This window comes from Onychostruthus taczanowskii, unplaced genomic scaffold, assembly GCF_017590055.1.
Source record: "Onychostruthus taczanowskii isolate IOZ18803 unplaced genomic scaffold, ASM1759005v1 scaffold8, whole genome shotgun sequence".
Classification (NCBI taxonomy): domain Eukaryota; kingdom Metazoa; phylum Chordata; class Aves; order Passeriformes; family Passeridae; genus Onychostruthus; species Onychostruthus taczanowskii.
The window spans coordinates 13,646,260-13,662,254 of NW_024505892.1; the positions used below are offsets into that span (position 1 = coordinate 13,646,260).

Consider the following 15,995-nt stretch of genomic DNA (forward strand, 5'->3'; position numbering starts at 1 on the left):
AAAACTCCACCTGATCTGTGCTGGACTGGTGCAGGGTTTCCATACCATCCCGTCCATGCTGTGTTTCTGCAGGGCAGGGGACAAGCAGCCCTGGACAAGGGCTGTCCGCCCAGCTGGGACCCTTGGGAAGGAGAGGGAGGAAGAAGGGACAGCAGGGAAAGGGAGACAGAATGTACTGGGGCTGGCAAGACATCAGCATCTCTGATGGATTCAAGGAGGAAGTCAGAGAAGGACCCTTGGCACAAAGAAGGCTCCATTTTTTCCCTAATGAATCTCTACAATAGAAATGTAGCACAGTAATAAGCATCCATTCTCTGCAGCTACCCAAAAGGTAGAACAGCTGAGGTTGTAGCCAGGTGGGGGTCAGCCTCTTCTCCCAGGAAACAAGTGATTGGACAGAAGGATGTAACCTCAAGCTCTGCCAGAGGAAGTTCAAGTTGGACATCATGAAGAATTTCTTCACTGAAAGGGTGGTCAGGTATTGGAATGGGCTGCTCAGGGAGCTGGTGGAATAATTATTCCTGGAAGTCTTTGAGAAACAAATGGACATGGCACTTGGTGCTGTGGTCTGGTTGACATGGTTGTGTTCCATGAAACCTTGGACTTGGTGATCTTGGAGCTCTTTTCCAACTTTTATGATTCTACAGTTAATAGGACTGGAGATAGCATCTGGGGTATATTACTACATAATACTGGATGGAGAAAACTAAGTAAGTTTGAAAAAGATTTTGGGGCTGTCTAGTGGTGGTAGCCGGATGCTGTATCAAGACAGTAAGCCTAGTGAAAATGACCATTCACACTTCAGATGTGTACCATATTAACCCTAACCAAGATGCTTCTGATAGTGGAATGACTTTTTTCAGAAGCCACCTGAGCATCTGAGTAGGGCATTGTATTGTGACAAGCAGTCATATAGTTATTTCCAATCCAATGGCTGATTATTCTTTTTGGCCCTGGGCAAGTCACTTAACCCTCTGTCTGTTTCTTCATCTGTAAAATATATTATGGATATTTATCAGTCTCACCAGGACTGATTGTTTAATATTTATAAAGTGCCTAAAGGATTAGAAGCTTAATATAAGGAGCTAATATGTATCATATCATTTTAGATTGATTTTATTTACTTGGATTTTTTTCCCTACGTCCTATTGAATGAGATGCTATTTTGTAGCCTCTTACTGTCATTCCTAATTAGCTGGACAGGTCACAACTGGGTAACTCCAGGTTCATTTTCTTCATTTATTCCTAGTTCCTATGAATGCTTTATTTCCCTCCCACTTTTTTTTTTTCTCTTCCCTTTTTTAATTTAGCGATGAAGAAATACTGTATGTTGCTAGATCGTGACATAAATATATTTAAGTGCTGCCATCATTGTTAGTTTATCAGCCTTTCCATTATAAACCCTCTTGTTCAGGGGTTTATAACTCTGGCATTATAACATGCTTCAGGGTGAAACTTCACGTTCATTTTTTCCCTTTTGATTTGCTTTAAATCCTTCACTCTTCTTAAGTTAAACTGGAGATTAGATACATTAGTTCTACTAGTTGTATAAATTATAATGCAGCAGTAGGCATTCTAAATACGATGTAAATCAGAGAAACAGAGAATTTCCTACTTGTTAAACTGTGAGCCTGAGAGGAGAGATCTGGGATTCTTTCCATGAGTGTGTCCCTGGCTTGGCACATAACTACTAAAAAATTATTCAATCTCCTTCTGCCTCACTCTTCTCTCCCTGTATTGGGATGATGACATTTCTGACTTCACTGGTGTGTTGGGAAGCTTAATTAATTAGAATTCATAAAAGACTGAGATTCTCAGGTGAAAGGTGCTGAAGTGTGAAGTATTTTTAAGGAGTCTAATGAAAAATCAGTGTGCCTGCTTTCTTACATCTGTTGCTGTTGTTGCAGTGTAGTGTGTATCAACTCCAGAGCTGTGCAGTGTGTGGCAACCTGCAAGGGCTTTGCCACCAGTGTGGCAACCAGTTTATGGCCAAAGCAAGGGCTTTGATCTGGAGCACCACTTGGTGATCTGGCAGCTTGTTTTTCTCAGACTGTCAAACACACTTTCAAACATTCACTGTATCTCTCAGACAGTTAGTCTCAGCCTTTGCCTAGGGAGCTCGTGTTCTCCGAATTCTAGTTTTCAAACAGTTTTCTAGTGCAAGACAGGACAGGAGCCTGCAACCAAGACCTTGGCTGCAGAGTTTTCCCATGTTGCTGTTCCACTTGGTGCTGGTGCAGAAGTACCCAGCCTGCTTAGAAGATAACAGGAGGGGAAGAGGTCAAGGCTTTACAGCTTTTTTTTTTTTTTTTTTTTTTTTTTTTTTTTTTTTTTTAGGGACTTACCATGGCAGATCATTCTGGTTGTGCTCAGGCAGCTTTTTGGTGTAGTCAAAATTCTGTGTGGAGAAAAATGTTCCAGCTGTAGTACATACAGTAAATTCTGGGACACTGGCAGGTACTCTCTATGTCATTCAGGTGGAGAAGCCTTGTTTGTGTCATGAGAGATGCTCTCCGAGTTTCTTCACTTGGACTCCTACTGTCAGCTGTTAGTTTTGCACATCCTGTCATGTGCGGTTTCCTAAGGTTGATCCAGACTGACACCTTCATTTACAGATCACTTCTTTGCCTGGACTGTGGTGCTGTGCTCAGGAGAGAGAGGTTCTTGGTAGTGGCTAAATTTGAAATTATCTTTCTCCTTATAATTTCAGGTTGAAGTCTTGGCCTCCGAGGATGCTACATTTGGACACAAGGTGTGTAGTTTGGTGCAGTTTTGTTATATAGGTCCCAACAATATGAATTGTTGGATGTGATGCCACAGAAAATGGCAATTTTCAAAATGAGAATTGAGGGTACTGTGACTTGCATCCATCAATTCAGAAACTTACCTTTGTGTGTGATAATCTGAGAATGGCACACAAGCTGTCTTAATCCTTTTCTTGGTATAAAACCTGTGAGCAAGTTTTACTTGCAGAAACCCATGTGGACCCAGCTTGGCAGTAGTTTTTAAGATTGGACTTGCCCAAATGCTGAATTTGTTCTTGTTCCATAGATTTGCAACTCAGAAATTGTATTGTTGTCTGCTTGGCAGCCTACTGAGTAAGCCACTTTGTTCAGGCCCTTTTTCACAAAGCATCTCGTGTAGAAAGTAGTGCCTTGAACAGCTGCATCACCCTGTGTTCAATTGTAGATCGGCGTCTGGCGGGCAATAGTGTGTGTTGGAGAGACGACTTCAGAGCTGCCCAGCTACATGGATGGGCTGTGTCCTACCTAGTGCTCAAGTTTCTTTGGCCAGTGAGCATTGTGGTGATTACCACTGTTTTAACTGAGCACTAATAGCAGATGATTTTAATCACAGCAGACTGTGTGTAGGCTATAACCATTTAGCCAGGAAGAGTGGATGGGGAAGGGAAAATGGAGATTGTAGGAACAGTAGGCTAAATCATGACAGTGAAAAGTTTCCTGCTGCTGAAGGCCCATGTGCTGTGATGCTGTTGCAGGTGGAAAAATTGCAGTGCTGTTTCTATTAAGGTAAAAAGGAAAAGCAAGAAAATATTAAATAAGTTTTCCAGGTTTATTTGGAATACAATAAGCAAAATTAACCAGCAGGGGAAAAAAACCTTTAAAAGTACGTAAATATTCATGATGCCAGAATTTACATTATGTCTATATTGTACATTTTTATGTTGATATGTGATAAAGTGATTTCAATAAATTATTAGAAAACAAACAGAGCTACTCTGGTATTATTTGAAGTATATAATGTATGGTAGTCTGCAGTATTTTATGATTTTTATTTAATACCCAGCAAGCATACAGAATATTCATTGAATATTTAATAAACCTGGAGGGCCAGCTCTTTTGAGCTCATCTCCATAATCCTTCAGACTAGGTGGGTAAAAAGAAATATTACTGATGATTATTTTCACCAGTCACTCTCAGAGCTAAAAAAAAGCACTGTGGAGGAGGCTTCTGAGTTTTTTTTCATGGCTAGATTTACAAGGTGTTTTTATGTCTTGTCATCCTGATGGACATCCTTTGAAACTCCTTTTTATTACAAAAACTTTTAAGAGTTTTCTGTTGCTAAGCTTCTGTTTTACAGAACTGAATCAGTTTGTTGCCAGCTCTGACCATCAATGTCCAGAGTCCCCAGCATCCTTTTTCCTAAGATTTTTCTTCAGAACCATCAGGATCTTTTAAACTCTCTTATAATAGTAGCTTTATGTTACATAGTGAACTATCTCTGTCTAGGAATGTCATGTACTTTTTATCAATCAAAAAGAAAGCTAAACGTATTATCCAAAACTTGTTAATCCCAGAATTTATTTTTGCTGTCTATTTAGAGATGCTGCAAAAGCACTTTCTTCCCTTCTCTCCCTTGAGATGCTTTCCTTACTGTCTGTCTCAATGACAAATAAATGTCACTGTCTCTGTTACATTAACAGATGAGTTTGTGTGCCAACAGAGAATGTGTATAAGCAAAATTTTAAAAATGAAAAATAGTTAATTTTATAAATTAGGAAGTAAGTTGATTTGATAACACAGTTGGCCACCTAACAGTTGAGAAGGAAGTAAGGTTAAAAATTAGCACCATGCAGTGATTTCCTTGGTACCTGCTTTTAGCCTGAATTTTCCTCCAGGGCTGTTGTAAACTGTTGAGGGGAGCTATCTTTTTTGGGTTTGGCTGTAGAATGTGTCTCAGCTTGAAACATTGTAGGGCCCCCCTCTGCAGGAGCAGAAGCACAGTTTGCTGCAGGGGATGACTCTTCTTTTGACTGCATCCAGTCCACCTATCCTTAGATGCCACTTAGTTTAGGCTGTTGACGGGCTGTGTTGCCTGTAGATACATACAAGAATAGTGCCTTTTAAAAAAGGATATTTGTAGACTGCTAAACGAATGTACAATGTCATTTGTTATTCTTAAAATCTCCATCATCTCGGTCTCATGGTAAATATGCATACTGGCAGCAAATGGGACTGTTTCCCAGGAAAAGGTTCTGAATGAGACATCAGAACATTGTTCGGCTTTGCTGTAGTTATCATTGGCAAAGTGAAGATCTGGCTGATGTAGATCTGGCCCCTTCAATGGCTGAGTCTTGGATGATGATCATCATCCTCCTAAGTGTTTGTAGAAATCAGCTACCGGATGCTTTTGATACAAGTTATGCATATTGATTTAGACAAAATAATTCTTATTTTAGAAAATAAAATGAAAACAAAAGAAATTGTGTCAAACTCTCAAAATACCCAGGGAAAAGGCGCCTTGAAGTACCAAATCCTCTCTTTACTCCTTAAGCATGGAACAGGTGCAAATTGCAAACCGTTAATAGCAGTCCTTAAAAATGTTTCCTCCTCTTCAACTTATTAATAAGTAAACAGTCTTCCCCAAACAACTGTAGGACAGAAGGCATTTATTAGAGTAAAAATTACATTTAATATGAAGGTCTTGTTTTCATTTTGTGTATGTGTGAGACCAGTACTGTTTAAAAGACCACAAAAATTAAGCACATTTTCAATCCGTTTAAAAAAAAAAAAAGTCGTTGTTTGATAAGTATAAATATGTGCACATTTGACTGCATTGCTGTCCAAAGCTTTCTTTTGGTTGAGTAGAAGGAAGTAAATCCATTGAGCTTTCTGTGCAACTAACTTTACAGAAGGAGGAAGCTGTTGATGTGCTGTAGCATCTCTTTCAGTGGTGTTCAGTTTAATTTACACATTTATTTGTGTGTGTGCTTGAATGTATGGGTTTTTTTAAAGAAAAAAAAACCTTACCCTTTTGACTGGTTCTCTTGTTTCAATATTTAGAAGGGCTGTGATATATGTGTGGTTACACATGGAGAGATGTAGGGGGAATGACCACGTAGCAAATCATGAACAGCTGATAGGTGATGTGGGACAGGCTTAACAGTTATGTCTGGTTTGTTCAAATTCTCATGAGGATGAACTTAGATATATGATAAGTTCCTTCAAAACCATAGTTGCCAAGAAAGTAACATAGAGTAAGAGTTCACTATTACTCTGTAGATCAAGTAGATGGAGTGATATCTGCCCAAGTCTACAGTAAACACGCAGGAATTTATTTCCAAGTTGGAAACTGTTTGAGTCCCATTAATCTTACTAAAGCCTAATGATGATGTGTAAAATACTAGCAGTACCAATTTATTTTGTGTTTATTTTAGCTGAGTAGGAAGTTATATTTTAGCAGATGGGACCAGTGTTTGCAGATGGTAGAGAAAACAGGACGAATACAAAGATGTGAAAAAGAAAGAGGAAAAAAAAAGTAAGGTGCCCAGGGCAGAAGTAAAAGGTAAAATGTTTAACCATTTTGAATTATGCTCATTTAAAGACCAAGGCAATGAACAAATAAAAATAGGAGTATGGGAGTTTTTTAAATCCTCCTAAGAGATTCAGATGCTCAATTTCCATTAGAACCTTTTTATCCCTGAGGTAGAATTGAAAATCTTAGTGTGAAAGGTTGGTTATTATGTAAAGATTTAACTCACATTTTATTGTTGTAGGAGCTGCATATTGGCATCAGTTGGAATTATGGTGTCAAATGCAGTAGCACACGCTTCATACAGGCTGCAAATGGTGTATGGCCCTATCTAGAGAACAGGATGCCTGACTTAAATATTTGCACTCGGTTTACTCTCCCTCCCTTTCCCTAAAGCTTTTACTGTCAGCATCCGCCTGACCCAAATAACGTAGGTTAAGGGAGGCTTCATTCAGTTAAGCCTGGTGAGATCACCTGGTGCACGTGTCCCAACCTGTCTGTGGACCTGTGCAGTGCCACCAGCCGCGTTGGCAGCGTGGCCACAGATCCCGCCCTCCGCAGCTAATGCCGAGGTGCAGTGATCCCAGCTTAGTGCTGCATTAATATAAATAAGTTTGTTAATGGCAGTCCAGCAGCTACATGTCAGAAGGCTCGCAAGTTTGTGCAACAGGAAAAGAGACACTTCTGTTCCCACAGTGGGGGAGCTCCACCAAGAACAGGACTCTCTTATTTGGTAGTGAGCTTTAATCCTTCCATTGTGTGTCGTTTTAAGCTGTGTTGTGATGTAATTGGCTTAATCATTACTATTATGTTGCTTTGCACAAGTTAAGATTGTAATTTGACATATGGAAATAAATGGCAACTGGATTAGTGATTTGCAGGTGTCATTTAAAAATGGGGCAGGGAAGAAAGCCTTTCATATTTTGCAAGTGGCATGTTTGCTAATGTACAGAGGCAGAATTAACCACACAACTGCATCTCATGGTGGTTTGAAGTAGGAACGAGCTTCACCTGTTCTTTCCTGGGACTGTGTGCTGCTGGGGTTTAGGAAAAAGGATCTCATTCCCGATGGATGTGTTCACTGTAGGAGTGATTTTATGTTTCCTTTGCGGAAGACAAATACAGGAGTAAAGCTTTCTCTTTGATCGAGAAATCAGCATAATGGAGAGACAGCTCTATCAAAGAAATACAGCAAGGGCAGTACTTCTGATGTGGATGTGTCTGTGTGGTGGAGCTTCCAGCATTGTTCATGAAACTAGCCGTATTTTTTGTTTTATGACACAATAAAGTGATGACCTTGTCTCCATAATTTAGTAACTCTGGAAGTTGTTTAGAGAGTCTATTCCTAAGTCTTTTAAAGTATGTGCTGCTGGATTGCATTTTTAAAGTGTTCTTTCTCTGATACAAGATGCATGTTTTAAGAATCAAATGTGCTCGGGACTAAAATAATTTTCCTCCCAAACATACTACTTTCACTCGAGTTTATTGAGGTGTTTTTTGGGTTGCTTTGGTAGGGGAGTGTTGGACGGAGTGGGGAAGTTCGTGCTTTTAGGGGAGGGGTTTTGCTTTCCTCTACCTTGTAGATGCTGCATTATTGCAGCAATCAGCACATCGTGGTGCATCTTCTGTAGTCTACTTATTTTCATATCCCAGATAGCAGAAGTTCAGATCCTGAGGGTAAATTGAGCTACACAGTGTAGCTATGTGTCAGCTTCCTGGTTTGAAGCACAGGACATCAAAGGGAATACATTTGGTGGCTGACTGTGAGTTATGACTGTGCAAACCTAGAAAGAAACTGTTGTTCTTGCAATATCTGTAACAGAACCCTTGAGCTATGAGATGGAGATGGCATGAGATAAAATTGAAACATGTTCTCAAGAGATGTTTTTCTTCTTCTTTTTTTTTTTTAATGTATTAGCTTGATTGCAATAAAATAATACTTCTTGGAATGGAAAAGAAAATAACCAATTGAAGGAGAAGAAAAAGTTGACATAAAAAATTGTTCTCTTCTAATGCTTGCCTTATTTAAGACAGCTTTCTTTTGTTGAAGACTGTAAGCAGCCTTTGCTCCTGCCATCTGGTGGTTGCTAATAACAGTTGCATCTTCAAAGCCAAATTAAATTGTTTTAAAGCCAATTAATCCTTTTCAGAAGAGAATGTTTTCAAGGGTCAGAATTATCTCTGTCTTGATGTGTTGACACTTGGATTGTCTGTGTGTGCTTAGCATATGGGAAAATACAGAGAAATGAGTCCTCATTTACATCTGTCTTTGCACTGTTGACTTAGATAGGAACCCGGGAGTTGTAAATAAGTTTTTGGGTTTGTTTTAGCTTAGAAAAAAGAGATACTTGTACTAACCTCCAGTAAATTCGGGTTTGCTACTCATAGGAGAGTTAGGATTGCATGTTTCCCCAGCTGTGTTTTTTATTTCTTTGTGGGCTTGTTTCACCTGAGGTGTTCAGATGACTAAAAGAATTTTCCGACCTCTTTTCTTGGACTCATTGTTAAAGTTGTGTTTTGGAGTTGCTGAAATCTTCTGAGTGCCCTCTGTGCTGGGTGTTTTCCAAGAGCAGAGAATGGCATTATACCAGGGAACAAGGTGGTTTTTTTTATATTCTTAGGATGATACATCTTACAGATGTATCAAAGTGTTTTGAAGTACTGATGACTAAGTAGCAACGACTTGAACAGGTTTCTTTCTGAATAACCTGTGCATATCACTGCTATGCTATTTGTGACAGTCCAAGAAAACATAAAACCAAGAAATTGTGATCATGTTTTACAAATTTCATCTCCATAAACAATAGTTTTTAATGTCTGGTAAGTTTAGGCTCAATAAATACCTCTGCGGTTTGTGGGGGTTTTTTTTCCAATTAGTTTTATACCAATTAAGAGGCACACCAAGAGATTTATGGCCATAAGTTCCTTTCCATGCATCATACAGTCCTAATTGTGGTCCAGCTTTGTACTGCAGGCAGTAGAGGAGTGTATCTTACTACCTTGAGTATGGAGGGTAATTACAAACAACACCCACTTGTGGTGCCCCACTCCTCTTCCGCTTCCCATATGGAGAGGATTTTAAAGGAGGATTTCCATCCTCCTCTCTGGGAGAATGCAAAAAAGCGCAGGCTTCCTGGACATTGTGATGCCTCCTTGTGCTGTGGAGGTGGGTCTGGGCAATTCCATAACAATCCTGCATAAAGAAGAAAAGACAAAATGATACACAGAATAGGAGAAAAGAAAGCTATGTTAGCTGAGAAGCCCCACTTGTCAGAAAGTCAAGATCAGCTGGATAAATTATGTAATTAGAGTTGCTTCTCTCCTCCTTGTGCCATGTGCCCACACTCCTGTAGTCTCTGGAAAGACAAGATAAGGTGAGGCTTTTGGGAGGACCTGTCTCCTGTGGCAATGTCCCTGTGTGTGTACAGCATGTCAGGCTTTCTTGGATATTTCCTTTTTTCTGCCAGTGATCCAGGCTAGCCATAAATACATGTTTAATGTTCCTTTTCAGCATGAAGCATCTCATGGTGCTTGCAGAATAAATACTGATGGCCTCAGGGTTAGGCTTAGGCAGTTTACATGGGTATGTGGTAACATTTATTTTACAAAGCTCCCAAGCACTCCGTGGCAAGCTGGAGTGAGCACAGATGGTAAACGTGCCTTCTCAGCACCCTTGAACATCATTGGCCTGTGGTTGGCCCCATGCCCTGTAACCAGCTGGGATTAGTGCTAAGAAAATGTAAACTGCTGTCTTTCTTCCTACATCATCTTTATTTTGGATATACATAAATGTGATGAACAGCCTTCCTCTCCAGCAGTGTACGGTTTAGGTTATCAAGGTGTGGATGTGGGCACATTTTGGATTTTGATATGAATTTAAAGCTCCCATTGCCTTTCTGAGAGTACCAGTGTGGAGGTTTCAGAAGATGTGTATGCAATTCTAAGCAACTGTTAGCTATTTGCTCAAGTGATGTCTGTAAGTAAGAATCATGGAATGGTTTGGGTTGGAAGGAACTTGTCATGGACAGGAAGACCTTTCAATAACATGAGGCTGCTCTGAGCTCCATCCAAGCTGGCCTTGAACACCTCCAGGAATGCGGTATCCACAGTCTGGGCAACTTGTTCCAGTGCTTCAAGACCCTCACAGTAAAGGCTTGACAACCTTTGGCTTTTCTGCAAAGTTTGCTTTTCTGATTGATAAGTATCCCTCTTTGGGTGGTCCTATGCCGATTTAGATTGCCACTATATTAAAATGAACTGCTGCAACATTGAATCATCCAGCTTTTCTGGTAGCACCAGCAGCATCAGCTGCAGCAGCAATCCATATTTCCCTTTGCTGCTTTTATGAAGAGGCAGTCTGTAGTATTATTTTTCCCTTTCCAAACTTCATAGAAATGCCAGAAGAATGCAAAATTTGGTACTGCTTTCATGGTGGGAATATGCATCTCCTCAAAGGTTTGAACCCACCATTTAACACCAGTCACTACATAACAGCGACTTAAGTTTCTACCAGAGAAAAAGAATTTATTTTCTCAGTCTTCCTTCTGTTACTCATTAAATTTTAACTGGTGGGTGCACTCAGGCAGCCCAAGTCTGGTGTGCCTGAGCTGTCTGGCTGGGTGTGCTGCTCAGCATCCTCCCTCGCTCAGCTGCCTCCTGTTGACATGTAAACGGGGGTGATGCTTGCCGGATCAGGCGGGTCCTTTACAGTTCCGTGTGGCCCCTTTGATTTACGCTGCTGGTTTGAACTTGGAGGGAGTATCAGATTTACCAAATCATCTAACAATCAGAACACAAAGTTTGCTTGTAAATACCTGCACATTTAAAATAGATGTTGAGGCAGGTGGTCTCTTTGTTTAGGGATGGGAAGAGAGCAGTTCAGAATATTTGCAAATAGTTTGCTGTTCCTCCTTGATGAGGTGAGCAAGTTAGACCAGATTTCTTTTTCTTCTGTAAATTCTACCTGCTTGTACAACTGGTGGGACCAGAACTGTGCCCTCCAGCAACCAACGCCACCTTGCTACAGAAAGCATGCTCCCATTCAGATTGGGACTTAAAACAACAAAAGCCCCACAAGTATTTATTTCTTAATAAAGCTACTGTTAATGTGTTTGCCTTTTTTTTTTTTTAATAGCGTACTTTTTTAGCAGCATGAAATAGAAAAAGATTCAGATTTCTGCTATGTGGCTGCTTCCCCTGATTTCAGAATTGGCTTGTTAAAACTAATGCTAGGTTTGAGGAATAGGTATTGCAGAGAGGAGCATGAGAAAGTTGTTGGGTAGACAGATGTGATTTAGGTTTTCATTTCCCCTGGTTTTTTTTCCCTGAGACAAGGACAGGTGTGTATCATCGTTCAGAGCTGTGCTTTGCTGGGAAAAGTGCTGTTGACATGTTGCAGATGCCAAGAGGAAAAAGCAATGACAATAATACAGAATCTGGGGCTTTTTACTGAACATATATTTCTTTTACAGAAGACATAATTTTTTAACTTTGAAGATTCAGTTATGACAGTTTGCTTTTTAAGAATTTCTTCTTGTGAGACGGGGTTTTCTAGTGAATTGGGATATTGACAGATAAATTTATTAGATTAGGATGACGCTGGGAAATCTTGTTTTTCTAGGTCATTCCTTTGATTTTCTTGGTGAACAGTTAATTATACAGTGTTTCCATATTTTTTATATAGGAGGATCAAGATTACAGATCATTTTGGCATCATTTTCATACTGTTGCAATGCTTTACATTGTTTTATGCTATACACATGTGAACTATTGTGACAGATTTCTGTTGTAACAATCATTCTGTGTGTTTTATGATTTCACTACTAAATCCTTGCTACTACATGAAATAGACAACAGACGAATTGCAGTATTTTTACTAAACCTTGTCTTAACATTTTAATCTGAAGCAAAATAAGCATTATTTGTACCGTTCCATTTAATGCGACTGTCTGTTTTCATTCCATCATCCAGTTCCACCCCCACTTATCAAGATCTGTTTGAATCTCCCTGAGCCTCCTGCAAAAGTTCCTCACTGTGCTATTCCTTGTGTCACAACTGATGGACTGATTACCTTGTACATGTAATCTGTATCTAGGGTGGTTTTACAACTTCAGTCCTTGAGCAAGGGCTGTGCTCTGATGGAGGGATATACACCTTAAAATCATCTGTGGGAAGAGCAGTTAGAATGCATGCTAATTTAAAAATTAATAAATGTATTTTCAGAAGTGAGTTAACTGCTATTTATGAAGGAAAGTAATGAAGTGAATCATGTGGAACTGGTTTTTGTTGCATTGTAGTAACTAAATATCATTACAGCACATATGATTCTGCAAAAGCTTTACAGTAATGTAGGTATGTAGGCTGTTTATATGCTTATTAACTTGTAGGTTTGTTTAGCCATGGTGTGTGCAGAATGCTGCCAAGGTCAAAATTGTTAAGATTCCCCAAGTACTACTGAGGGAAGGAATTATGTTGGGTAAAGCATTGGGATTTTCTGTTTAGGTAACCTATTTTTTAACCAGCAGTATTGTGGAAAAGGATCCTGAAGGAGAAATTGGGGAATGCTGGGTTTGGAAACAGAATGGAATTAAGGAAATAGGATTAGAACTGCAGTCTTTGGTGGTGCAAATGTTAAAGTGGTGCTCTTAGGATCTGGTGTGTTGTCTGGCTTAGTTATAGAGAGGCTTGAAAAGTGAGAAGGAGAAGTTCAAACTTGATACAGTGAGCAAGGGAAAGCTAATGGAGCACATTAAAAATGCAAGCTGACCTAGATATACTGTTGAATGGTGCCATGTGGTGTGCAGCTTTATATGGCAGGCTGCAGCGCCTTGTTGACCAGAATAAAAGCTAAAAAAGCTGGTGATAATACCACATTGTTTACAAGTTGAAAGAGAAGATAGAACAATTGGACTGTCCTGTTCTATTTCATAGGTGACCTCAAGAAAAACAACATTTTTTTAACATAAAAGCAGCTATTGATTTCTGTTAAATGTATACAATATTTATTTTTAAATTACAGAAATCATTTTTGAGGAATTGTCAAGGTGCATGCCTCATTTCCACAAGTGTGTCTGCTTTCTGCTCTCCTGTTGAAGCTTCATATCCACAGAACTCTGGAAGAGGGAAGAAAAATTAATACTATGCTAAGAGTTAGTTGATCAGAGCTAAATTCTTTCTCTCTGGAATATGATGATATTCAGAATGGAAAAGGGTGGCAAAATCCAGCTATTAATTTTATGGTACTTTGCTTCCAGATTAACTTTGAAGAAGTATTTTAATAGGTGTGAAAGTTTCAGAAAATGTTAATATGATATTATTTTTTCAGATAATATCTGAAATACTAAAGAACTTTTAGCTGCTGTTTAAAACTAGATGGTAAGTAATTAGCTTTAGTATTGCGACAATTTCAACTTAAAATCATTATCTTATTTATAAATACCAACAAAAGCTTACAGAAGAAATGTTGACATCCCTCTCCACCTATCTCCTGTCCCATCCTCCTGCCTTGCATCCACCTTAGCTCTCCTTGAACTGTGCAAATGCAGGCATGTATGATTGGTAAATTATATATTTTTATAGGACTAGGTGGTTTGAAATTGATTATTTTTTTCCTAGGGCTGTATGTTATAATGCATTTTCAGTTGGTAGAATAATAATAAAAAAGGCTTGCATGTACCTGTGATGCATTTGATTCCTCCCTGCAGTGACTCATTGTGGATCTCTTACAGCTAAGTGCTTGTTCCTTGTGATCAGAAGAAAATGCTACACACCTTCTGCTTCGTGCCTATTAAATTCAAGTTTCTATTGTAGGCAGCATTACACAGCTATCTTTGAGAATTAAAGGGAGGAAAAATATGAAGAACAGTTAGTGAAGTGAAAATTCAAAAAGCCACTTTGTTCGCCTGCAGCCCTAATTCTGATTTTTTAATGCATTCCTGTTCTCATGCTTGCTTCTTCCAAATTTACAAATTTTTCTTTTATTCAGAGCCCTGGCCTTTGGTTCCGTGTTGAAATTAATGACCATAATGGCATTTGCTCTTTTCTGTCTCCTGGAACCTAAATGATGGATACCAACCTTTTTAATCCTGTTATGTTAAATACAACATACAGTTCCTTTATCCAGACCAGTATTTTTAGTTGAAGAAGAGATTGTTTTCTCCAATTTAGTTATCAATTTTTCCCCCTCACCTTTTTCGTTCCCTGAGGGACTGGTCTGGAGAGCAAAGTGTCCATGTTCCTGGGAACAGAAATAGATTCTTCCATTCATAATTCAGTGATCTATTTCTGTTTGGCAAAGTTAAGCACATGCTTAGCTTCAGGTCTGTGATTAAATCTCACTGACTCCAGTATGACTTAAATGCTTTGCAAAACTGTGACTTTTGTTTCTGTTTCACCATCACATCATTCCTTCTGTCTCATTACTCTTTTTTTTTCTTTTTTCTTCTCCCCTCCTCTGCCATGCTGCAAGTTGACTGTGCTTAGTGTCAGCAGTTTATGTTCTGCATGTTTAATGAAGACTACGGCTCAACTCAGCATAGCCCTTCCCCTTATGCTAACAGAATTTTGATAAATGAGATTTCCTCGTGTGGAGAGCCGAGAAGAGGCTTTGATGGGAAAAGGCAGGGCATGAAATCAGCAGGTGTCAGGGTGTGCAAATCACAGGCATTTTAAACCAAAACCAAAATAAAGTAGTTGTTATGACTAACTGTCTTCAAAATGTGTAGCTTCCTATGAAGCACAAAAAGGATTTAACAATACACCAGCAAAACAAAAGTAGATTTGGAAAGCAGCAATCTGAACCAACGTGTTCCTACCTTCCTTCTTGCTCTGTATTCCCCGTGCCTACCACCTCAATTGTCAAAGTATTCTATATATAGGCAATTGGATTACAATAATTATTGCTGAGTTTAGTACGTGGAAATGTGTTTCAGTTGTGGTTTATATCCTGTGTTGATCCAGACCATGAGAAAAATCTATTTTATGCCCATTCAGGTTATTGACTGCAATAGAGGGAACTAGTGGTAGATAAAAAGAAAGTGCCAGCAGATATTGAGAGAAATCTTTCCGACTAAGGTGCACTTCTGTGATCCTTCCTCCTTTCCCATTTATATGTTCATTTTTCTGATACTGCTCACTGCATTCTACCCTCCCACCCCTACCCCACATTTCCAGTCTTTCTCCTTCTCCTTCATCAGATTTAGCTTGTTCAGTGATTGACTTCCTATTCAGATTATATTGCTGTGTAATTTTTAAAAAATGGTTTTGTGTGCTAGCATGTGCCAGTGAGGTATTGGATTGTTGAAATAACATCAAATTCTTCACTGAAGATTATAATCTGACATAAATGATTCAAGGGCAGTAATGGATCCTCCATACCTAAAACTGGAGCTATTTTATTGCCTTAACCAACATTTCATAGATGTTTCTGCAGCTGTAGTGGATTAGCAGTGAGTTGTTTTTATTGGAGAGATGAAGAGAAAGGACAGTTGGTATGGTTATAGTAATTAATAAATAACATAGTTAATTACTCTGCTGGCTCTCCACTATGTTCAGAGATTAATTTAAATCAATTTGCGCTTGCTTCTATTAAAATACTCAAAACTGTGTTTTTATACAAGCACATGGAAATATAAAATATATATAGACAAAACTGTGTATTTAAATATACATGCAAAATTTTATTCCTGATGTATCTATGTTTAGTTACATAGGCTTTTTCCTCT

At 39.0% G+C, this 15,995-nt stretch overlaps 1 protein-coding gene across 6 annotated transcripts in view; it reads left to right on the top strand.

Moving 5' to 3' along the window:
• Window positions 1-15,995, top strand: part of ARID1B (AT-rich interaction domain 1B) — a 326,090-nt gene that overhangs the window by 179,587 nt on the left and 130,508 nt on the right. For 4 of the 6 annotated variants that reach the window (XM_041423655.1, XM_041423657.1, XM_041423654.1 and 1 more), the window contains exon 6: window positions 2,711-2,752. The exons of the other annotated variants lie outside the window; for them this stretch is intronic. In XM_041423655.1, coding sequence (XP_041279589.1) covers window positions 2,711-2,752 — 42 coding nt within the window. The remainder of the gene's footprint in view (window positions 1-2,710; window positions 2,753-15,995) is intronic. 6 annotated transcript variants of the gene reach the window in all.